The sequence below is a fragment of the Dendrobium catenatum genome, unplaced genomic scaffold (genome assembly GCF_001605985.2).
Source record: "Dendrobium catenatum unplaced genomic scaffold, ASM160598v2 fragScaff_scaffold_853, whole genome shotgun sequence".
Classification (NCBI taxonomy): domain Eukaryota; kingdom Viridiplantae; phylum Streptophyta; class Magnoliopsida; order Asparagales; family Orchidaceae; genus Dendrobium; species Dendrobium catenatum.
Window position 1 is genome coordinate 6,858,945 of NW_021319315.1, and position 25,804 is coordinate 6,884,748.

At 36.6% G+C, this 25,804-nt stretch overlaps 2 protein-coding genes across 2 annotated transcripts in view; one reads left to right on the forward strand and one right to left on the reverse strand.

Annotated features, from left to right (window-relative positions):
* Positions 1–20,785, forward strand: part of LOC110107389 (stomatin-like protein 2, mitochondrial) — a 34,589-nt gene extending 13,804 nt beyond the window's left edge. The window contains exons 4-9 of the mRNA XM_028696994.1: positions 8,209–8,266; positions 8,349–8,441; positions 8,728–8,826; positions 19,752–19,843; positions 19,924–19,983; positions 20,210–20,785. Of these exons, the coding sequence (XP_028552827.1) occupies positions 8,209–8,266; positions 8,349–8,441; positions 8,728–8,826; positions 19,752–19,843; positions 19,924–19,983; positions 20,210–20,473 (666 nt within the window). The 3' untranslated portion in view covers positions 20,474–20,785. The remainder of the gene's footprint in view (positions 1–8,208; positions 8,267–8,348; positions 8,442–8,727; positions 8,827–19,751; positions 19,844–19,923; positions 19,984–20,209) is intronic.
* A 1,281-nt stretch (positions 20,786–22,066) lies between these two features.
* On the reverse strand, positions 22,067–23,665 carry LOC110107421. Its single transcript, XM_020837684.2, has one exon. It carries the CDS (start codon positions 23,010–23,012, stop codon positions 22,515–22,517), a length of 498 nt encoding a protein of 165 aa, XP_020693343.1. The 5' UTR covers positions 23,013–23,665; the 3' UTR covers positions 22,067–22,514.
* Positions 23,666–25,804: the final 2,139 nt, after the last annotated feature.

The following is a 25,804-nucleotide window of genomic DNA, read 5'->3' on the forward strand; positions in this document are numbered from 1 at the left end:
TCCTATTTTTAAGTCAATTTGTATTTGAAGCATAACGTACAATACTAAACTTTTTGATGAATCAACTATAAAAAAATGGCCAAACTATGAAACTCTGAGTATGATGCATGTTAATAGATTTTGACCAAACATTAATTATTTTAACTTCATTAGAAGTGGCAAGAATTAGGAAGAATTTATTAATAGCTTGATTTCAACATGTATGTAGTATTTATATAACCATATGAGGGCTTCTTCTAATAGAAAATATATAAAATTTGAGAATAATAATTATAGAAAAATTACAATAGTTTAGGGATTAGTGATGTGATAGAATAATTACAATTGTCCACAAATTGATCAAATGACATTTATAATTTCACAAATCATTGAGATAACATGAATTGAATAAAGAAGTTGGAGGACTGTTGGGTTTTGGGGAACATTGATGGAGGCAGAATTGATAAAGGCGAACTTAATGGAGGCGAATATAATGGTGATTGTTTTTTCCACCCGCTCCCTCTAGCGAATGTATGGATGTTATCCATTCTAAGCTTACATGGCAATTTTTAAAATATTTTTTATAATAATCATATGGTGGGAATATTTACGAGCTGCCTATTTGTAGCAACAAACGTACAAATTAGATCATTCTCTAGCGTCTTCGTTATAAAATATCCATCTACTTCAATATAATGTTTAGTCTTGTTGCGTGGGATCTTTGTTTAAAATTGCGCAATAAGAGGCGCGCCTCTGCGCAATTTGACCCAAAACCGCCTCGAGGCTTACGCAATTCCTCTCCTGGCAAAGGCGTACGCCTCACTTGGACTGAGGCGCGCCTCAGAGGCGCAATTGCGCAATTCTGGCTGAGGCGTACGCCTCAAATATATGCTCAGTACCGCTTAGTATATGCTCGGTACCGCTCAGTATATGCTCGGTATAGCTAGGTATTTGCTCGGTACTGCTAGGTATATGCTCGGTACCGCTCAGTATATGCTCGGTATAGCTAGTTATTTGCTCGGTACTGCTAGGTACATGCTCGGTACTGCTCAGTATATGCTCGGTACAGCTAGGTATTTGCTCGGTACTGCTAGGTACATGCTCGGTACCGCTCAGTACCGCTAGGTACATGCTCGATATTGCTAAGGAACATGCTCGGTACCACTCGGTATCTTCCCATAAAAACAACTTACGAACTTCAAAAATAAATAGAACTTCAAAATTGCTCGGTACCACTCGGTATCTTCCCAGGTCGAACCCCGCCAGGGGGCAGCGCCCCCTTGGACCCCCGGCAGTCCGGCATATTGTTCTATTCATCATCTTTAGTAATAGTTGTTAGTGTTAGTCTACTTCTTCATGAGTGCATGCTTTGATTGGAAGACATTGGACTCTGTAGGAGAGGAGGAAGGGGTGAGAAGATTCCCTTGAAGACCCATTTAGTGATGGGACATGATTGGATTTTATATGTTCTTTCTTAATTGTACTTTGGGAGTTTTGATAGACTAATATTTTGTGGTTTTGTACTTTGGGACATGATTTTATCGCATCTATTTTCTTACTTTCCCCTAATTTTAATTGTCATTTAGATGTTTTTATTGTATGATAGAATCTAACTATTTTTTACTTGCTAAAACCCTTAAATTCTCATTTACGCAATTCTTCGTCGGTGAGGCTTACGTCTCACACCGCCTCGAGGCTTACGCCTCGGCTCACGGACGAAAAACGCCTCGAGGCTTATTTACGCAATTTTAAACCTTGCGTGGGATTATGTGCACTATTAATGACTGATTTGTTGTCACAACAGAGTTTGATCATTCCATTAAGTCATAAATTTTTAGGATAACTTTTACTCCTAACAATTAACAAATCCTTAGTGTCATAGATCTAAATCATCTTTTTTTGTGCTAATTGCTATCACATTTTATTTTTATGGTGCCTAATTATGAGGTTGCCTTATAAAAATATGCAATGGTCTGAAGTTGATCTCTTATCAATATTAGATTGTGCATAATTGACATTTGTAGAGGCTTCAAGTGTCAAATTCTACACCATTTTGAATAAAATTCTTCATACATTGTAAGATTCAATGTGTTCCCAAAGATTTGATTCTTTAAGATTGTGAATGAATTGACTTATCACACCAATAACATGAACATTGTCAATTGTGAATTGTGAATGAATTGATTTATCACACCAATAACATAAATAATGTCAAGTGCGAATGAATTGACTTATCATACCAATAACATAGGCATTGTCAAGACTATGTGATATAGGAAAGCCTTCTCATAAGTTTTTATAGGAGATTTTTTCTATGGTTATCTTCTGAAGCATCTTTAAATTTGTGGTTACTTTTGTTAGAGCTATTGACAGGCTTGCATCTTAACCTATCTTTTTCTTTCAATACACCTGTTATCCCTATATGTTGGGATATAATGGTTCTTGTCTTACCTAATTCTTTGACTTCATACCTTTCAAATTACTACTTGTTATGATGACATAACTAGTAGTATCCTCTGAAGTCATATGTTTCACAAATAATATATGATCTCCTTGACTTTATTTGTATCCCATGTTGATCTTTATCTTAGCAAACGTTCCGAAATATGCCCTTTGAGATTACTTTAATCAGTGTAATCCTTTTTTTAGTTTGCATACTTTTTTACTTGAATTTGAGTTAAATCACGGTGGGATTTCCATATATACTTACTCCTTTAGATCATCATGTGAATGGACATTCATCATAGTGAAGTATTATATTTTCTAACTCTTGATAGCTGCTGATGGTAAAAAAAAACTCAATTTTCATTTTTGCAACATGAGAAAAAGTTTTAAATGCAATTCCTATGTTTGAGTTTAGTGTTTTTTCACTATTTTGATTTTATTTATTTTTTCCATCAGATTTATATTTTTTCCTTTCTTTATTAGATTTAAATGAGAATTTGATCTTTAATAGGACACAATGGAGAAAAATGATTCATGTAGCCAACCCCACGTAGTGGGATAAAGGCTTGATGTTGTTGTTGTAGTATTTATATTTACAGTAAAAGCCCAGCTCTATTAGTTTCTTTCTTACTAGTACTGTTTCTTATTCTCATATTTTACACTTTTGACGGGCCTACATTTTTCTATTACATTATTTCAGTTCTTATTATTTAAAGCCTTTGAATAGTTTAGGAATAGAATTAGCAAGAAGGCTATGAATGAATGATTGATGGCGATAAAAATGATTTTTGTATGATTAGAATAAGTGTAAGGAATGTTTAGTTGAAATATTTTTGTTTACAGGCTTAATATTTCTCTCAACGAGTTCCATGCTAGAAAATGATTCGATTGATTAGAATTGCATTGATTTTGGTGTAAATTTTATATATGTATAAGTGGCTAATTCAAGAGTAAAGTTTGCTGGGATGAGGGCTAAGAAGAGGCAATTTTTGTGAAATAATTTATTTGTGAATGATATTTTAGTTATGGGATAAGTAGCAACAAAGTATTATTCATTTTTATTAAAAGTGACATCATTAGACTGATGCATCTTTCTCGTTGGGGAATTGTAGCATTTGTACTCTTTCGAGTTTAAAAAGGCTAATAAAAATCCATTTAATTGCTCTTGTATCAGGTTCTCTACTTTGAGGATTTGTATAGATAAAGGTAGCACTTTTAAGTATCTTGGAAACAAGTTTATTGGGTGTTGAAGTGAGGAGAATTTTGATTAGGACTTATGACAATTTAAAATATTTTTCTTTTAAAAGTTCCTTCATTTCAGTCCAGCAGTCTCTTATATGTTCCCTTCCCAATCTCTTTCTTTGCTTCTCCTTTCCCATCCAGTAAATTTATACTTGACTAGTTAATTTTATTTCTGCAAACTTTAGCATTTGACACTCTACCATTCGAAGAAATTATTATATTTAGAAACCAATTAGGAAAAGCTTTAGGATCAAGTTTAGCATCATAGATAGACGCTTTCACTTTAACTTTTATATTTATGCTGCTGTCTGCATCAATTTTTTTATATTTATGATTTTCATTTACATCATTGCTGTAGGCCTTAAATGCTGATCTTGATTATTTCCTTGTCTCCTAACATAATTAACATAGTGAATTTGTTTATCGTTGTGATTGGAATCCACTTTAGGTTCATGTGCATAAACTTTCTTGACTTCCAAATTATTAGTTCTTTTTTTAACTGAATTAATGTCACTATAGATTTGATTTTGTTTATTTTACAATTTAGTCTATTGATTTTGCTAAGTTATCAAAATTTCATCACTTTCATGACCTTTTAAGCTGCCTAATAATTAGCCTTATTTTTAAATGACATTGTGACACAACCTAAAACTCTGCTACCTCAATTTGATGCAGGACGACTCATGGATATGCTTTTTCAATGCAGCTAATAAGCCTAATATAATGCATAACATCCAATTATGCAAACAAAAATCAAGTATTCATGGATTACTAGTTACTAACAAGCCAGCTCACTTTCTTTTAATGTAAATAAGAATAATAGTCTTTAAGTGTAATTTATAATGAAAAAATCACAAAAATTCACAAATTTCAGCTGAATTTTAGCAATTAATAAAATCAAGTATCAGAATAAATTTGTTTTCACAAAATTAGATTTTTGACGCATTAATTTTTACCAAAATCAAGAGTGCCAATTGATCAATAATAAATTAGATAGAAAAAATAAATAAGAAATGAAATTATTAAATCAGGAAAAACATTAGGTCTCACATCAATACAAGATGGCTTCCTCCAGAATTCATTATTTACATTTTTACGACACTTTAAGGAAGCACGTCCAACTAGTGCTCACTAGATTAAAATTAGGACTTATTTAATTGCTCAAGATTTATGCAATTCTCCTATTGTGTCACTCCACATCAATTAGTATTAGAGCTTAGTTTCATTCTGGGAGTCATCATCATCAATTCAACAAGATGATGATCAGTGTTGCAATGAAGATCAATTTTAAAGAGTTTATGAAGTTCTGAATTTCATGTTCTTATAGTTTTCCATTTCTAAGTCATCCGCCATAATGGAAGCAGTCTATTCTCAAGAACTTTTATGGCTCATATTAAGCTTCCCAAACTCTAAAATGCATGTCAAAACCATTTAAACCGCCTTCTCTGTGGAATTACAGGATCTCCATAAATCCTCATTATGTAATTTTCTTCCTTTTTAACTTGTATCTTTCACATCTGCTCATTCTCATCTTCCTCTCATTTTTTCCCTTGAAATTTAGTCCCCTAGTTAATTTAATTAGAACTACCCACTATCCTCTTCTATCTTCCATACCTACGCAAGGCTTTCTCTTCTTGTAATACTTTTTATTCCCTCTCTTATTCATTACCCTTAGACTTGGTATTCCTTCTCATTCTTTATATTACCTCTCTCTCTTTTGATAACTTCATAACACTCACCATCCACCTAAAAAAACCTCATAAATTCTTATTCAACTAATTTGCTTACTTGATTGCTCTCTCGTGGCCTCCCCTTCAATACACGGCTCATAAATGATGGATAGAAAGCTTGATAATTTTATCATAAATTCAACTGGTACTTATATATAGAGCTGCTTATATAATTCTAGGAAGAGTGATAATTGGAACACTTCTATATTTCAAAAAAATTTCTTCAAGTATTACACCACTTACTTCCTATTCAACCTGCCGTCCTCCAATTGGTTGTCTGAAGAATTTGTGGAATATATGTTTCCTATTTATGCTGTAATTCATTCCTAGTTTGGTCTGCCTTATTCATTTATTTCCATCATGATTATGTGGATTAGTTCTTAGCATTTCTTCTATAATTACTTTCCTGTGGTGTTCGCCAACCATATTTCCTTTAACTGCTTAAATCTGCGAGCTGCATGTTCCTCTTCGGTAATTATGTTGCAACTGTCCGCATTCTTCTCTCCCTCAATATGGTTGTAGAGGTCTTTTAATTTTAGTTTGTTCACTTGAATGCAGGATTATAAAGCCCTTTGGTAAATATATCAGCAAGTTTTTTGTTTGTTAGGAAATAAGTGTAATAGATGGACACTTCACGATAATCTTTAATTTTTTCTTTCGTGAAGTGTCCATCAACTTCTATGTCTTTGGATCAGTCATACTTTAATGAATTGTGGGCAATACTGATGGCATACTTGCTATCACAATATATACTTATAAGGCATTCTCATTTAATCTTTAGATCTTTTAATTTAATTTTTAATTATAAAAATTCATAAATTCTTTAAGCAATTGCTCTAAATTTAAATTTCGCACTTGATCTTAAGAGAATGGGTTATTTTTTACTTTTTCATGTTATAAGGTTTCCTCCAAATAATGTGCAATAGCCTAAAGTTGCATTTATGTATCAATGATCCCAACATCCGTATATAATTCTAGTTTTAGATTTTTATATATTTCTTTTATGGAGAATCCCCTTTTCAACATTAGATTTTAAATGCCTAAGAACCTTGGTTTTAGATCTACTTACTTGAAAACCTTTTCCGTAATTCAAGTTTTTCATTAACTCTCTCTCTAGTGATATCAACAAGAAGAATATAATCAACAAAAGCATACACCGAGGTGCAACCTTTTGCAAATGTCTAGTAAGAAGATCCATGACTAAAGTAAAAATATATGGACTTAAAGCTGATCCTTGATGTAATCCAACTAAAATAGGAAAACATTTGGTCGAAACACCTTGTGCTTGAATTTTAGTAATAACTCATGTATATATTTTTTTAATAAATTGAATATAAATATTATTAATTCTTTTCTTTCTTAAAACTCTCCAGAGCACTTCTCTTGAAACTTTATCCTATGCTTTCTCTAAATCAATAAATATCATATGTAGATCCTCCTTACTCCCTTTTGAAGTACTTCTCCATCAAACCTTCCAACAAATGTATAGCTTCCATAGTAGACCTATCCAGCATGAATTCAAACTGATTTTGAGAAACATTAGTATCACATCATAACCTATGCTCAATTACCCTCTCCCATAATTTTAATGTATGACACATTAACTTAATTCCTCTATAATTTCCACACTTGTGCATCACTTTTATTCATAAGAATAGGAATCAACACACTCTTTCTTGACTTATCTGACATTACTTCTTTTTATTCTCCAAAAATAGAAGAAATAGTGCATTCAACTAAAAGTTTTATTCAAGCACCATGATGTGTTGGTATATGCCTCAGACTTTTGTTTACAATCGTAAAACCCCTTAAAATTCCGACTTCCACTGGATACAAGAGACCAAAAGATTGACATAATTGTTGCTACATAAACAAAATGAATTTTTATATCATAGGAAGAAATCTCTCTAGAGCTTCATCATGCACACAAAAAGTAAGACCATTAGAGCCTAAGTTACAAATACCAGAAAAATTAACCACCAGAGGTGGTACAGGCGTCCATTGAAATTGCTGGAGGGGTATAAGTTCAGGGAACCATAGGAATAGAAGACCGAACTATAAATCTACCAAAATAAGTTGCAGGAATGAGCAAAGGTAGCTGCAGGGAATTCCAGAAAGCTTGTGATGAAAACGGATCCAAGTAGGGATCAAATTTCCGTTACAGGGTAACATCTTTGGTATGTAAATAGTAACTCTTACTGCAGTTTAAAATGCTACTTTAATATAACTATATTCAGACAACTAAAATCAAACTAAAAGTTCATCTTTCACGTTCCTCTTCTTTACACATCTATTTTCTATTTGTTACGACCGGAAACTTTCAGATTTGCATCTTTGGCTTCTATTGCTTAATCCCCTTCTTGTCTGCTTGCTTATATGTTTGGCTGCTTTCGGCTAGCATTTGAGGCCAGTTTTTTGGTTACTTATTTTATTGCAAAGTGTTGTGAATAAAAGTGCTAATGATCTATTAGGCTTTTGACTGATGAATTCATTATTGTATGATTTAACTCATCAGTCAAAAGTATAATAGATCTTTAGCACTTTTTTAGTTTTTTATTGAATGTAGCGAACATTTTAATTATCTTGGAAAGAACTTTCTTTTAGACTGTTCAGGATCTTTTCTAGTAGATAACTTATTGAGCTTTAGATCACTTATGTTGTTATTTTAGCTTGCTTACTGTTTATTGTCTTGAACCAACTGGTTCTTAAAACTAGTATAAAAAATGATGTGGTATAAAATATGATGATTAATTGGTGTGAATAATAATTTTTTTTGTTTATCTTTATCTGAGTTATATTGTTAATCCAACAGAGGGCAATTAACGAGGCTGCTACTGACTGGGGTTTGAAGTGTTTACGTTATGAAATAAGTAAGCCTATCCATTTGAATTTACACGTGCAGCATCTACTGTTCCTGCTGCTAGTTTGATATGTCTTAGCGCATTTGAGCAGGGGATATATCACCACCTCCTGGAGTGAAAGCTGCTATGGAAATGCAAGCTGAGGCAGAGCGAAGAAAACGTGCTCAAGTACTGGAGTCTGAAGGTGAAACTTGTTAAAATATAAGGTTCATCTTTGGATTCACTAAATTTATGTATTCGAATTATTTAATTGTCATATGGAGAAGCTTGCTGTCGAATGCTAACTTGGAGAATGCTACAAAAGGTGTTGGATATGGAATGTTTGAACAACACTTGTTGTCTAGCTGTATTGTATTTTCTTTTTTTTTATGGTTGCTTTATACAACTTGCCTGATCTCCACATATCTTTTCCTGGTTCCATTTTAGCAAAATAAAATATGGTGCCTTATTCTACCCTCTAATGCAAATAGGAGAGAGACAATCAAATATAAACATTGCTGATGGGAGGAAAAGTTCTGTGATCTTGGAATCAGAAGCTGCAATGATGGATCAGGTAAATAGGGCTAAAGGTATGCTTTTTTCGTAATACTTTTTGTTAATTATCTCATATATGCAAGTTGAGATGTATGCAATGCTGCTTAGCTGCAAAATTTTCTAAGGAAATATCTGTAACATTTTGGAATCCTGCCTGTGCAAGCTGAAAGAAAAGAAGGAATAACTATGTAGCACACTCTCATAATGGGATTTCTCCTTTTAGAATTTGTAAAACAAATAAAAAGTCTCCCTCCCACAATTGAACTCATCTCCTCTCATTCTTTCAATTTTTTTGGTCTCTCTCATATGTTAAGGTTTTTTATGAAGGTATTTATATGAAGTATGAAGTATTTTAAAACTAAATCTTGAAGATAAACTCTGAAGAAAAATCAGGAGATTGTATAGTTCGATGTTTTTTTTTTTTTGTATAGTTCAATGTAGACTACTTATATGTACCATATAAATTGAGTTCTAATTTTTCATGTGATCTAATTCAAATCATACAGTATGATTAGTTAAATCTGATCTATATCATTATCACTTAATTTCTTTTGTTTGATTGGATTAAATTAGAAAATAAATCATATGTTATGATGTACATCTACAGTACAAATAGTTTAATTTTTGAATTAATCTTATTATTTTAAATATTACATGATGATTTTAATTTGTGTTCAACTCCGATCATATGATATGATATATATCATAGAGTATGATTTGTTCATTGTCATTAATTTTAAAATTTTTCATTTTGGTATCCGTGCTTTTCAAACTGTTTTGTACGTCTTCCTTGGTAGACTAATGCAAGAGATTTTGAATCAAATGACAACCTTTGCTTGCTAGTTTTTTCTCTAAAAGTTCCATCCCCTAATGAGCCATCCAAAGCTTATAGTGGCCTGGTTAGCTTATTTAGCATGATGTATATCATGTGATTTTGATTGGGATCTATCCTAACTTTGATAGTTGGTATACAGGTTGTCAGGATATACTACTTGAATTTACTTAAAATCCAATAAGAAGAACTCTTGAACTTACTCGTTTCTCAATATGGGATCTTCTGTTACCACAATGACATTTATACGTGTAGTCCTATTTTTAATATAATTACATATCTAACATCTAAAATTATAATATTACATTCTTACCACTCATATAAAATTTTAATATCAAATATATCACTCTTATATTTCATTCTAATCACCCATACCATCCCATAAACTTTAATATTTTATTAAATGTACCCATGTTTGTGCTATGGGTAATAGGCATGTAATAGTATTAGATACAGGGGTGTCAACATTGGACACGACCTGAAAACCCGACTCGAACCCGACACGGAAATTTCGGGTTTGGGTCAACCCGAACCCGAACCGGGTCGGGTTTGGGTTGACCCAGAAACCCGGAATCAACCCGGTTTGACTCGGGTTCGTGTCATTCACGTCCACATCCATCCATCGCGTCGTCTACAGTCTGTCGGGTTCAACATCTCGTCCGCGGTTGGCCGTCCGTGTCAAGACTCAAGCGGCTCAAGCGGTCAAGCCCATAGGGCATTCCGGAACCGCGGAACGTTTCCCGTGCAATGATCTGCCGTCCGCCCGTCCGGTGACCGCTGCCCTCGCATCGTCGCTATGTCGCACGCCCGCAAACAGACTAACGGAGTCACTGCGTTCGCCAGCCATACTCGCAGCCGAAGGTCCGCCAGCAGTCGCGTCCGCCGTCGGTCCGTTCGCCAGCTATTTCGCGCTCTTGTTCAACCAAATCGCGGAAATTCGTGTCGGGTCGTGTTGACCCGAACCAGAAGCGGGTCGGGTTTGGGTCCCAAAAATTGACCCGTTTGCAAAAACGGGTCGGGTTTGGGTTGACCCGAATAGTGCCGGGTTAGTTTCGGGTTTGAACCAAACCCGACCCGTGACCCTAAATTGACACCCCTATTTAGATATATAACTAGCATGAAATAAAATGGTATGTTTGTAAATCCCCCTATAATATTTCTACGAGCCTAAGCGATTCCATATAAATAGAAATATATATTATACATATGCATAGTATATTACCTATGTGTGTTAATGATGTAGGACTACAATGCTAAAAGTAATTTGGTAAGAGCTTGCAAGACTTATTGATTAGAATAATAAAGATTAGGACTACTAACAAATAAAATGACAAAATAAAACGTAAGAGCGGTCACTTCCGTTTAGGCTAAGTTGCACAACAAGAGATTTGAACTATCAAGATAACATAAGAAATCAACAACATGCAAATATAATAGCTTTCAACGAGAATCCCTAATCTAAAAATAAGATTAGGAACAAATGAAGTGCACTCAATCCCTATGTTTACTAAGCTCGACATAATTAGGCGAACCCAATCTTTATGAATTAAATCAAATCACAAGAAAGAGGGTTAGACTAAGGAATTACAAGAGGAGGGAGATTGGAAGACCTTCGTCAAGGTTCAGATGTAATTCTCCACTGTACGGTCCCAAGTTGCTCTTCAATAACCTCGACCAGGGTGTCCAGGATGCGCTCTACGTACTTTTCTTCGGTGTAGTTGATGCGTGGGTTGACATCGAAGAACGTCGAGTGCAAGATGCAAACAAATCCTTACTCGTAGTAGGTGAGGCCGTAATCAAGATCTGGATCGGCCATTCATGAAGGCTAGATGACAGTCGCTTCCAAAGATCACTAGCAACCTTGAAACTTCGTTAAAGAGAAAGAAGTTTCTCTTAAACTTAAAGTGGAGATGATGAAGTATGGTGGTCGGCCAAGGTTGAAGAGAGAAGGATTTAATTTGGTTTAGGTTTGGGATGAGGGAAAGAGTCTCCAAACATTGCTCTAATTAATCCCTTGACTGGGAATAATTAAAGAGGACGGAGAGGTGATGGGGGCAGCGACAAGAGGGAGAGAGAGGATGAGGGTTTGTTTCCAAACTTATTGTAAGGTTTTGGAAAGTATTTAAGAGGTGTGGGGTCTTGTGAATTTCGGCCAAGAGGTGGGGGGAAGTTTGAAGGTGGGGAGGTGGGCTTTAGGAAACAATTCCTAATTTAATCCTATAGAGGGCCGGCAGTATTAATGAGCTAGGGAGGGAATTAAGGAGGCTTTAATGCTTTCTTAAATTAGATAATTAGATTTGGAATGAAATAACTCATTCCAAATTAAATTAAAATCCAATGGTGAGGGATTTAGAAACTTTCCTAAAATAGATTTTATAATTTAGGAAAGATTTTAAATTTCAAATTGGGTGAATTTGAATTCAAAATATGCCCAAATTATAGCAATATACAATAGGCAATAAATCTAAGAGAGGGCAAAGTGCTAGGGGACGGCGGCTTGCTTGGGGTTCGGGTAATGGAGCTGGCGGTGAGGTGGAGGTGGCTTGGAGAGTTCGGTGGTTGGTGAAGAAGGGGTTTGCTGGTGGTGAAAGTTTGGACAGGTGATGGAGGGGAGGTAAGGCCGGTGGTGGTAGGGGGGAGGAGGAAGGAAAGAGATAGAAGGTAGAACCACGAACCCGACTCGTCTAGGTTGGTGGGTGTTGCACAATTCTCCCTCTCCTAGGGATCTCACTCCAATCTCTCAAGTTCTCATGAGAATTCAAAGAAAGAGAAGCAAAGTTTTCAATCAATCATTCATTAACTTGAAAAGAAGAACAATGAGGTTATAAATAGCCTCGTACAAAGACTCATAAAATAAAAGGGGTACAACGGAAAACTAATAAAGCAAATACAATATGACATCATAAATAATAAAATACATAAAATAACTCATAAATACAATGACTCAATCGTGGTCGTAGATCGACGGCCATGTCTCTGTAGACCTTCCACGATCTGATGTCCCCATCATTCTCCCGGGGTGGAAGAAAGCTCGACTCTGTCAAGTAAGCGTCTCTGGTACTCTCGTAGATCTCTAATGCATCAAGGCCAATCTGGTGCAGCTCCTCGCGATCCAACCATGTATCCTCTGACTCGGGCTTGCCTTTCAACCTGATCAAGTACCTCCTTCGTCCTCCTTCCCTTGTGGAGATGATATCATCACTTAGGATCGAGTCCATCTTTTCTGCCATGGGTGATTTGGGTATATTTATTAGTGGAGGTAGGTTTGGGTTCTCACAAGGTGGGGTCACACAAGGCTGTTGTATGAGTGGATTTGGTGGGTTGAAATCAGGACCTTTAGATGCAATTAGATCTTTTATGTTAAAGGAGGGATTGATGTTGAATTATACATGCAGATCTACTACATAAGCATTATCATTGATTTTCTTAAGTATTTTGAATGGTCCAGAACTCTTAGCATGCAGCTTCTTAATTGTTCCCTGCGGGAACCGTTCCGGACGAATCTGCACCATCACGGAGTCACCAACCTCAAAAGTTTTAAATCTTCATTTCAAATCCGCATATAGTTTGTAATTATTATTGCTCTTTTCAATTTGTCGTGCAATTTCTTTATGAAGTTTATGCAAATGTGATGCAAATGATGATGCAGACTCAGAAATCCTATACATAGAATACATGGGTATAAAGTCTAGTGGTTGTCTAGGTTTGAACCCGTATACAATTTCACAAGGACTTAGGTCAGTGGTTTGGTTTATAAAATTATTATAAGCAAACTCAGCAGTACGCAAAATGGAATATCAGTCCTTAATGTGCACGTCAACCAAAGATCGCAACGGATTACCCAAACTCCTATTAACTGCCTCGGTCTGACCATCAGTCTGTGGGTGAAAGACAATAGAAAATTGCAATTTAGTGCCCATTTTCATCCAAAGGGTTTTCCAAAAATATCTAGTGAATTCCACATCCCGATATGATATGATGGTTTTGGGTAAACCATGTAAACGGATGACCTCATTGAAATAAAGCTTGGCAATGTGAGAGTCGTCAGATGTTTTTGAGCAAGGTAGAAAATGCGCCATTTTGGAGAACCGATCAACTACAACATAAATGGTGTTGTTCCTATGAATTGTCTTGGGCAGGCCTAAGATAAAGTCCATGCTAACGTCCTGCCAAGGGCAACTAGGGACAAGCAGAGGTGTGTACAGACCCGTGTTTTGTTTGTGTTGTTTGGCCAGTTGGCAGGTGTGACACCGACTGACCAACCGACCGACATCTCTCTTCAAGCTGGGCCAAAAGAAAAGATACTCCATGGCTTCGATAGTTTTGTCCCGATCGAAGTACCTAGCGAGGCCTCCGGCATAGAGTTCCTAGATAAGAAATTCCTTAAGGGAGGTGCTAGGGATGCAAAGCTTTTGGGCTTTGAAAAGATAACCATCCTCCAATAGGAAATCATCCACAAGGCGTGTACTGCCTGTGGACAAGAGAGAGTAGGTCTCCTTGAAGTCGGGGCATTCCAAATAGTCCCTCTTTATTTGGTCAAATCCCACGACTTCTGCTCTCATCTTAGTGGTAGTCATCATACAACGACTGAGAGCATCGGTAACTTTATTCTCAACTCTCGCCTTATGTCTGAGGGTGTAAGTATACTCCTGAAGGAACTCTACCCAACGACCGTGGTGTGCATTCAACTTCTTTTGACAGTTGATATAACGCAGAGCTTTGTGATCTGAGAAAATGACGAACTCTTACGGGAGCAAGTAGTGTCGATAATAACAAAGAGATTGGATCAAGTCGTAAAACTCTGTCTTACGTGGAATAATGCTGTCGAATATCATTTAGCTTTTCACTGAAATAAGCTACTGGGTGACCTTCCTGGGAGAGGACTCCTCCAATTCTAACCCCCAAAGCGTCGCATGTTACTTTGAAGACTTTGGAGAAGTCAGGAAGTCTCATCACTGGGGCTTCTATCATCTTTTTCTTAATCTCATCAAAAGCTCTAGTGGCCGCCAGGTTCCAGTGGAAATCACCATTCTTTAAGCAATAAGTGACAAGAGATATGATAGTGCTAAAATTTTGAATGAATCTCCTATAGAAGGTGGTTAATCCGTTGAAGGTTCGGACTTCCCGGATGTTCTGAGGGATCGGCCATTCAACAATGGCTCTCACATTCTCGGGATCTGCTGAGACCCCATGTGCTGAAATGATGAAGCCCAAAAAGATAACGCGGTCTTCAAGGAAGGTACATTTCTTATGATTGGCATACAGTTGCTCCTTCCTTAAGACCTCACAAATTTGCCTTAAGTGGCCCAAGTGCTGGCTTACCAACTGATTGTAAATAAGAATGTCGTCAAAGTAGACGACGACAAACTTTCCCATAAATGGATGCAACACTTGAGTCGTGATTCTTATGAAAGTACTAGGGGCAGTTTTCCACTCATCTTCGGGTCGGATCCGGATCTGGTGGTATCCACTCTTTAGATCAATTTTGGAGAATAGAGTGGCACCCGTCATCATATCGAACATATCGTCTAGCCTCGAAATAGGAAAATGATATTTGACATTGATTATGTTGATAGCACGGCTATCAAAACTCATCTCCAAGATCCTTCCTTCTTTGGTGTAAGAAGGGTCAACACCGCGTAGGGACTAAGACTCTCCTTAATAAAGCATCGCTGCAATAACTCATCTACCTTCTTCTTAAGTTCAGCATGTTCCGTGGGGTTCATGTGATAGTGTAGCAGGTTCAGGAGGGAGGCTCCAGGGACGAAGTTTATGGCATGCTGAATGTCTCTAAGTGGGGGTAACTAATATGGGAGATCATCGGGGAAGACATCAGCATACTGTCCCAGAATGGGTTGGATTTCTCGAGGAATAGGTTCGTCTGATTCGGCAGGAATCTCACGACCCACTAAGGTGTATAGAGGTGCGCCTTGAGCAACCTCAGAGTTCAAAACCTTGGCGGTGACTAGGTTCAGTCCTTTCTTGGACTTAATAGGGTTGGATTTAGAGTCATCCGTAACCCAGGGCTCCTTTCTTGAACACGCAGGTGTTCGAACGCCCAAAAATATAGACATCATTATCATAGATCCAGGAGCGACCCAAAATTATTTGTCCAACATTCATGATCAGCACATCGCACCAAACATTCTCCTTGTAGTTAGCAAAGGAGATAGGTATGATGCTTCGTTCTTTCACCTCTAAGGCAGTGGAGTTGACCCACGCTACCTTATACGGGTTGGGGTGAGGAATTGCGGAAAGATCCAACTTGGATACCATGCTGGAAGATACAGCGTTTATGCAGCTACCACTATCCACGATAACCTTACATTCTTGTCTTTGATTTTGGTGTAGATGTGGAAAATCGTGGTCCTACGCCAGTCATCAGTGGGAGTCGAGTGTGATAGCGCACATCTCACCACGCAGATGGGAGAGGTATCTAGCTTCTGAAGGCAATGGAGGACTATAATATCCTCATCCTCCTCGAAGAATTCGCCTTCATCCTCGACCTGGTGGATCTGATCAACCTTGAGCTCGAGATCGTCCTCAGTAATCTCCTCGATGATCGAGACTTTATAGGGATTGGAGCACTGAGAAGCAATATGCCCATACCCCTGACATCGAAAGCACTTGGTCCTGGGACTGTACTGAGTGGTATCCGGGGTGGGAGGTTTAGACCTAAAATTGGATCGAGGTGCAGGAGGACCCGTGGGTGGTCGGGTCGTGCTCGCATAAGTGGGTCGGGCAGTAGGAGTGTGAGGAGTGGAACTTCCGGACGTTCTGTAGGAGGGCCTAGAGTCATGTGAACGGTTTGGGTGTTGGGAACGGGTCTCTAAATCAAGCACTAGGATGTAGGCATTCCTCAGGGTAGTTACATTCCGGGCAAACAACTTGTTGCGAAGATCCTCTCGTAACCTGGTACGAAACATAGACAAGATTTGCGCGGAGGTGGTAGAGGTCTCCCCTTTGCAGCGAATTAGGTAATCATCGAAGGAGGCGATGTACTCCTTGATTGGTTTGTTTCCCTAGGTTAGCCTATTCCACCTATCCAACAACCTAGGAAAGTAAAAGGGAGGCAAGTACTTCTGCTTAAGTTTGCGCTTCATAGATGGTCAATCAGTGATGGGGTAATCGTTCCTGGTTTTTCTAAGGCTCTCTAAGTTCGCCCAAAAAATGACTCGCCCTACCCGTGAGCTTGATCTCCGCAAAACTAACATTCCTAGTCTCTGAGATATTATATCACTTAAAGAAACTATCCATACTTTTGACTCAGTCCAGGAAGAGCTGGGGATCGAGAGTGCCATCATCAACTTTAATGTTCTTCATGAGTGGTATGTCCGGATCATGACGAGGGTCATGTCCATAGTGAGGAACTCGATGATTGGCACGATGTTGCCTCTCATCCGGATAGGTTTCATCCCCAAACATAAAAGGTGGTCTAGATGGGGTGTAGGGGGTAGGATGCTCTCTAGCTCTCTCAAGGGTATCAAATCGCTCAATGGCGTCTCTACGAAGCTCGGCTAGGTCTGCTTGGTTCTATTTGAGTTGTTGGCTAATGTTGTTCATTTGACCTACCAACAAGTCTAAAGTCCTACACCAAGTTGTTCCGGGTCCATTGGAGTTCACTACGGGACACCTAGGGTGACTAGGATGCAAAGGGCAGCAAATAATATGAATACGCTTATGATTTGTAAAATGAGTGCATAAAAAGTAATGACAACAACCTATCAAGTACTAAATGAAACAAATGCAATGGCGGAATGAGTAACAAAGTAAAATGATAATAAAAGAGAACTCTACGATGGATCCTAATACATGCAATAAGAGCAAACCATACTTTGATACCAGATGATGTAGGACTACAATGCTAAAAGTAATTTGGTAAGAGTTTGCACAACTTATTGATTAGAATAATAAAGATTAGGACTACTAGCAATTAAAACAACAAAATAAAACATAAGAGCGGTTACTTCCGTTTAGGCTAAGTTGCACAACAAGAGCTTTGAACTATCAAGATAACATAGAAAATCAACAACATGCAAATATAATAGCTTTCAACGAGAATCCTTAATCTAACAATAAGATTAGAAACAACTGAAGTGCACTCAATCCATACATTTACTAAGCTCGGCAGAATTAGGTGAATCCAATTTTCATGAATTAAATCAAATCACAAGAAAGAGGGTTAGACTAAGGAATTACAAGAGGGAGATTGGAAGACCTTCGTCAAGGTTCAGATGTAATTCTCCACTGTACGGTCCCAAGTTGCTCTTCAATAGCCTCGACCAGGGTGTCCAGGATGCGCTCTATGTATTCTTCTACGGTGTGGTCGATGCACGGGTTGATGTCGAAGAAGGTCGAGTGAAAGATGCAAACTAATTCTTGCTCATCGTAGGCGAGGCCGTAATCAAGATCTGGATCGGCCATTCATGAAGGCTAGATGACGTCGCCTTCAAAGATCACTAGCAACCTTGAAACTCCGTTAGAGAGAAAGAAGTTTCTCTTAAACTTGAAGTGGAGATGATGAAGTATGGTGGTTAATTTGGTTTTGGTTTGGGATAAGGGAAAGAGACTCCAAACATTGCTCTAATTAATCCCTTGACTTGGGAATAATTAAAGAGGAGGGAGAGATGATTGGGGCGGCGGCAAGAGGGAGAGGGGATGAGGGCTTGTTTCCAAAACTTGCTGTAAGGTTTTGGAAAGTATATAAGAGGTGTGGGGTCTTGTGAATTTCTGCCAAGAGGAGGTGGGGGAAGTTTGAATTGTTTCCAAGGTGGGGAGGTGGGATTTAGGAAACAAATCTTAATTTAATCCTATAGGGGGCCGGCGGCATTAATGAGCTAGGGAGGGAATTAAGGAGGCTTTAATGCTTCCTTAAATTAGATAATTAGATTTGGAATGAAATAACTCATTCCAAATTAAATAAAAATTCAATATGGAGGGATTTAGAAACTTTCCTAAAATAGATTTATAATTTAGGAAAGATTTTAAATTTCAAATTAGGTGAATTTGAATTCAAAATCTGCCCAAATTATGGCAATCTAGAATAGGAAATAAATCCAAGAGATGGCAAGGGGATAGGGGACGGCGGCTTGCTTGGGGTTCGGGTAAGGGAGCCGGCGGCGAGGTGGAGGCGGCTTGGAGAGTTCGGTGGGGGGTGAAGAAGGGGTTTGGTGGTGATGAAAGTTTGGACAAAGGTGATGGAGGGGAGGTAAGGCCGGTGGTGGTAGGGGGAGGAGGAAGGAAAAGATAGAAGGTAGAACCATGAACCGACTCATTTAGGTTGGTGGGTGTTGCACAATTCTCGCTCTCCTAGGGATCTCACTCCAATCTCTCAAACTCTCATGAGAATTCAAACAAAGAGAAGCAAAGTTTTCAATTAATCATTCATTAACTTGAAAAGAAGAACAATGGGGCTATAAATAGCCTCGTACAAAGACTCACAAAATAAAAGGACGACAATGCCCCTTTGGCTTGGATACGACCTCCCTAATAAAAAGGGTACAATGGGAAACTAATAAAGCAAATACAATATGACATCATAAATAAGAAAATACATAAAACAACTCATAAATACAATGACTCAATCATGGTTGTAGATCGACGGCCACTTCTCTGATAGACCTTCGACGATCTGAAGTCCCCATCAGTTAATCTCATCACTGGAACAAGATTTAGATATGGTTGTAATGCTGGATCAATTATTACTAACAATTGTTCACCCTAATACCAGGATAACTTTGGTCAAATGAAACTAAAGTATGTTTCAAACTGATTTTGTCGTGTCCATTGTTGCTTGTGAAATGTTTTGGGAATTTCTTGGTCCACTGGCAGTGTCTTCTAGCGGCATGCCATATTTTACTTGATAAAAAGCACTTTTAGGCTTCGTTTGGGATGTCTTTTTTCCTGTTCCTTAAAACAGTTTTCTAGTATAAAAATTAAAATCTATGTATTAGAAAGCCGCTTTAAGAAGCAGGAAGAAAGTCGTCCCTTAATTGGAAAAACACGTTGAATTAAGTTATATTAAATATTTGCTTAGTGGAAAATCCCTACTTTTAAGAAAAAGTAAAATGAAAAACTAATATATTGTAACCTATTATTTTCATTACTCTGATTGGGGCAATCATTCAGGTGAAGCTGAAGCTATACTAGCTAAATCTCGAGCAACTGCTGAAGGACTCAAGTTATTGTCAACGGCAATTAAAGCGGATGGAGGATTTGAGGTACGATTGTTCCTCATTTTGGCTGTCTGTTTTGGTTTTTTTTTTTTCTTGAACTGCAAAGCCTGATTCTCCTTCTGCAGGCAGCAGGCCTAAGAGTCGCTGAACAATACATCACTGCATTCTCCTCAATAGCAAAGGAGGTAAAGTAATACGCAAGACATGCCACTCACTTTTTTCAAAGATTACTATCCACTTCTGGACAAATTATTAGGTGCGGAGTCCGGACGTCCTCCAGAGGTCAATAAAAAGTGTACCGTGCTCAGTACCGAACGCGGTACCGGACGGTTCTCCCGTCCGGTGTCCGCACAGAATAATCTCTCCCACTTTTGATATATGTTGAGCATTTTTTTTACTATTTTTTGTCAGGGAACAACTATGTTGCTACCGACTGCCGCTGGTAATCCATCTTCTATGATAGCTCAGGCTCTCTCCATATACAAAACACTTCAGTTTGGGAGCTCAAACGGTCGGATTCCTGGCCAGGGGGAAAACAAGGCCGAAGATCTTACTGGTACAGAGGCCACTGACACAACTCATTCGTGGACATCATCCATTTCCAAAGCTTCAAGTCCCACTACAGATACCAGCAGTAAGGGATTCTCTCTTGCAAAGCCCCATAAAGATGAGTAGCCTACCTTTGCATTGAAGTTAAATAATGGAAACATAATAAAATTTTGGCAATTTGTTTCTTGTATTTGAACCTGCAGCCATAGGTCTTAAAACCTTTTGGCTCTTTCATTTTGAAACTCCCAATACTAAAGTTGTATTCCCTATATCTTCCTACAGCAAGCAGGGATGAGGTTTAGATTCTTTCTCTCCATATTAATTTGTACGAGGCATGTCTTTTTGGCGTTAGCCTTCAAATTCATCCATCATTAAAGGAAATGGTGAGAGAGCTATTGGCAATTTACTAACTTGTGGTAAGTAGTGAAGTTTTATTTTTATTGTCAATATGATAAGAGATATCATTATCAGTCATGTTATTTGATAATAAAACCTTTTAATATGTTAATTGATATGTCATCAAAAAATTAGTTTGATCGGGCACAAATTTTAATGCAAATATGAATTAGAAACTTTCAAAATTAAATTCAGGACCATTTGAATTTCAATTCAGCAACTTATGGACAAATTAAATGTTTTGAAGAGATAAACCCAACGACACCAAAATCAGTTCATTCTGAACCCATTATTCAGGGCCCGAAGCCTATTTTGAAGCCTCAAAATATTAATTGAATGATCAAATGATATTGAAATATGGCATGCTTATAGTTGAATCAAGTGGCTCGACGAGACGAATCCAACGAGCCCAAGATCGTTAAATTTCGACATCATTAAGACCCTCAAATGTTTGATAAATGATCATGATCGAGAGAGTTGATATTAGCCGTTTTTTAAAACACTCAATGTTCTCTACGTGTCCTTGATCTTCTCTCTATTTATTAGCGATGTCACTAATAAAAATTTATTAATAATCTCTCATTCTTTATAAAAGGGAAGAGGAAGAGAAGAAAAATAAAATCTCTCTTTCTTTATCAAGCTTGCACCACTTTCTTGCCAATCATCGACCACCGCTAAACTTTCGGCTATTCATTGGTTGTTATTGGATCTTTTCCCAACAACCAAACATTTTCACTTTCCCAACAACTAATTAAAACTGAATCTCCAGCAATCATTAGACATTGAAAGAACATTCTATGTCATTCAATTTACATCAAGGAGATCAATTTTTTTTAAGTTTGGAAATCTCTTCAACATATTGTCTTCTTCCTAACCTTGAGTTAAGGGATAAGTTGATGTCATTGGATTACTATCCTTTTGAACTTCGTCACCTAACAATTATGGTCCCTTCAACCATTGTTTGTGTACGATCCTTTCGAGCTCTGTTGCCCGCTAACTATGGTCCTTCCGACCATCACCGCCCTACTAAGGTCAACTCCAACCGATGTCGCCTGCTAACTACAATCCCTCGGACCATTGTCACTCACTGACTTCGATCCCTCCTATCACAATCGTCCACCGATTACGGTCTCTACTATTTCTGTCTCCAAGGCCCTCCCCCTAAGGAAGGACATCATTTTTATTCGACTACAAACACTAGTGAAATCATTTTTAACTGAGCTAGACCCAATAGTTTTTTCCCTTTTCAGAGTTTTCCACGTAAAAATATCGGTATCTCTTATTACTTTCGCACTCTTCTCTCTCTTATCTATTTATGTGTTTGATCCTCATTCAAATCTAAGACATTAAATTCTTTATATCTCTATGCCACGAATGTTCCAAAATACAACATTAATAAAAATTATTAGCATATTAATAAAAAATTATTACTATAATAGCCATCAAAATTATGTTAATGAACTTCTCAGATGAAAACTGTACATCAATATTTTTTGCTAATTAAAACTTTGAGAAATGTAGCAATTTCTGTGAGAATTTTAGTACTGTAAATATAGCTTCCATATAACTCTAATCGCCATGACCTAGAAATCCGAAGGAATGTGACAATTATGTCGGCATGCTAAACAAAATATGTAGCCTACGAGACATTCAGATTTCCAACACCTTTAAGCATTCACTCTTATTCCTCTTTCATTGATAAAAATAAAATAGCATGTTAAGATCACCACAACAGACCAAACAAACCGTACATAACACCACTTCTGCATCCTCATTCATCATCATTCCTATTCACATCTTCACCCTCAGCACTCTGCTTCTCATTTTCTGGTTTCTCTTTCTTCTTCTTCTCCTTTTTCTCCTTATCTTTCTTCTTTTCCTTGCTCTTTGTCTCATGATATTCTTCAACTCCTTCATCATCTCCTTCCACATAATCCTGGATGAGGAGATGAACGCCGGGGTCCTCAGCGCCGCAGCTACCGCCAATCACAATGGCGTTGTTAATGCTTTGATAATTACTATTGGCAAATGCCTCGGTTCCCTCGCCGCCATTGGGGTTCACGGCAGCAGTGGTGTGATCGATGGAAGCTCCAGGACCTTCCATCTTCATCATTGCTCCTATGTTCGACCCAGCGAGTGTGATGATCCCCATGGCATCATCAGCACCGACATTGTCGGGTTGTCCGAGTCCAGTGAGGATGGAGATCACGTCGCGGAGTTCATGGTTGAGCCGCTGGTAGCTTTGTTCTTTAGCTGCCGGAGAAGACATGGGAACCAGGGAAAGTTTGGTAGGTAATTAGTTTTTGATGTTTTGAAACGTTATAAGTATTGGTATTTATATGTGTAGTAATCTTGAAGTTGAAGAAGGGGGAAACTGGCAAGAATATAGAGTTAGAGAGTTTTGGTTTGATTCTGATGCTTGCGTGGGACTTAATCCAGCATGTTTAGAGGGAATGAGAGGTAGCTTGGCGTTATAAGTAACGTTGCTTGCTTGCTTCAGGAGTTGGATCTGAAACTTTTGGTCTGAAAATCAAACAAGGTATTATTTGTGTTAGAGTTAGCTCTTTTTAATGATTATCAAAATGAAATAATTGTTCAAAATTTCTTGGGATTTGGTCAAAATAACATAGAGGCCCTTAAAAGACTTATATTATAATATTTTGACTTAATTTTTCGTGGACTTCTTGTGATGATTTTTTTTTGGAACTGGTTATCCACCGATTGTCACCTCTGAAAAGATGCTTAGTGGCATGATTAATCATCGGCTGATCTAGAAGAGACATTCACCCCAGAAACTTTCTAGTATGCACTTGATTGGGCCCCACTTAAAAGTCAACGCCCCTCGAGGGGAATCGAGCACGGGTTGGGGGTTTACAATTGTACTCACCCACCAACCAAGCTAAGCAACGGTGGGTCTTGTGATGATTTTGATTCTATGAAACCATCATGTAGCATGAGTCCAAACTCTTATAAATATTGGGGGAAGAGTCATATTTAGAGTACCTTTTTTTATGTGTATGAGAGAATCATAATCTACTTATTATCCAATATATTTTATGTTATGAAGCAAAGAGAATTACCAAATGTGATAGAAGAAAATAATTTGATAAAACATGGGATGAAGAATTACCCCTACGAAGAAGAATATATTTTGATGTTATGAAGCAAAAGAGAACGTTTCCTACAAAAAAATTTTCCTTCAATGAGTGGAGAAATCTACTGCTGCTTCAATGCAAGAAGGTAGCTACTCCTGCCATAAATTAGGAGGATGTAATCAATTAATGGATTTTTTGAAATTATTTATGAAGGATATGTTTTCTTAAAAAATGATAGATTGTATGTATGATTATAACAAAATAATAATCAACATTCATTACTTGAAAATGGAGACTAAATGCTTGAAAAGGCTATATTCCCTATAGATATATATGCAAATTCATTGTGTTTAATAATATATATTGTTGTAGTAACATATTGAGTATAATCACAATAGCTCTAATAAAGCTTATCAAAATTTTTAAATAAATGAATATAATAATATTTATAACACAGTTATATCACTATGAAGTGCACATATCTGATCTTATCTATATAACTAAAAAAAAAAAACTCAAATTTGAATTTATGCATCACCTTAAAATGTGGCCTTGAAGATCATTAGGATTAAATCTATTTTTACCAAATAATAAATTTAATTAAAATTCAAACCACCATGCTTAACATTGATTTTTAGCATCACATCTATTAAAATTATGCACCAAGATATCATAAAAAGTTGTGCGATGATGTTTTACCAGCAGTATGTTATGTGTTTGCATCTCATATTTAACGCAACATCGTCATTAGCCTTAAATACTTAAATTCTATAACAAATTTTTCGATCACACCTCAAGATTTATATGTTATCCAAGCATATATGTACATGTATAGCAAGACGACTCAAATGAGTTAATCACATAAAAGAAACATTATAAAAGTAATAAAGTTGAAAATTACTCAAAAGTTTCATCGAACATATTATCAATACTTTAATCGCCCTTTGCCTTAAAAGTTGTTTGAATATTATTCCAGCATTAATTGAAAATTTTCAAATCTTGATCGAAGCACACATGATCAAAACTTCTTCAACTATTGCTCAATATTAGTTCTAAAAGACAAATAAGCTTAAAAAATTGTTCAAAATTTAGAGTTTGAAGGATAAGTATATAACATCATTGGTGACATATTTTATCAAATATATAATATCACTAACTTTTAATGACAATTATCCACTAACTAAATACGAAGATGAAGAATATTGAAACTGTCTCAAAACAATTACTTGCAAATGAGAATCACAAAAATTAATAAGGCATTAAGAATGGAAGACACAAATTGCACATGTAAAGTCAAATTTCTCAAAAATAATAATAAATAAGATATAATTTGAATGATAATTTTTTCATTTCTTTTCAAAATTTTAATAAAGCATTATAGAAACTGCAGTTGAAAAAAAATTAATAACAAGAATAAAAACATATAAACCATCTCAAACAAAACCTAAATGCAATTAACATAATAATAATAATAATAATAATAATAATAATAATAAAGATAATATCAAACTAAATTAGGTATGCTTTTATCATTAAAAATAATTAATCCTATGAACAAATTTATATTTTTAGAAATTACATAATTTCATTTTTTTTTTCCTAATCCTGATTTTAAAGCTTATTCGCAGCAAATCTTTTTTACAAAATAGCAAAGTTAATTTCAATAAACACCAAAATAATTATTTTTGCTGCTTTGAAAACGCATAAGCTAAGAATTTTATACATACTTAGGATAATTACTCAAACGCAATACAACTTTTTCTGCTTTTTAAAGTAATTTTTTAATATAAAAATTCAAATTTTTATACTAAAAAATTATTTAAAAAATAAAAAAAGGTCCCAAATGAAGTTTTGAATACTCAGCTTTAATTTGCAAGTCCTTTAGGCTTCGTTTGGGATGATTAAAGCAGTTAGCATAAAAAATTTTATACTAAAAATTTACTTTAAAAAACAGTAAAAAAAGTCA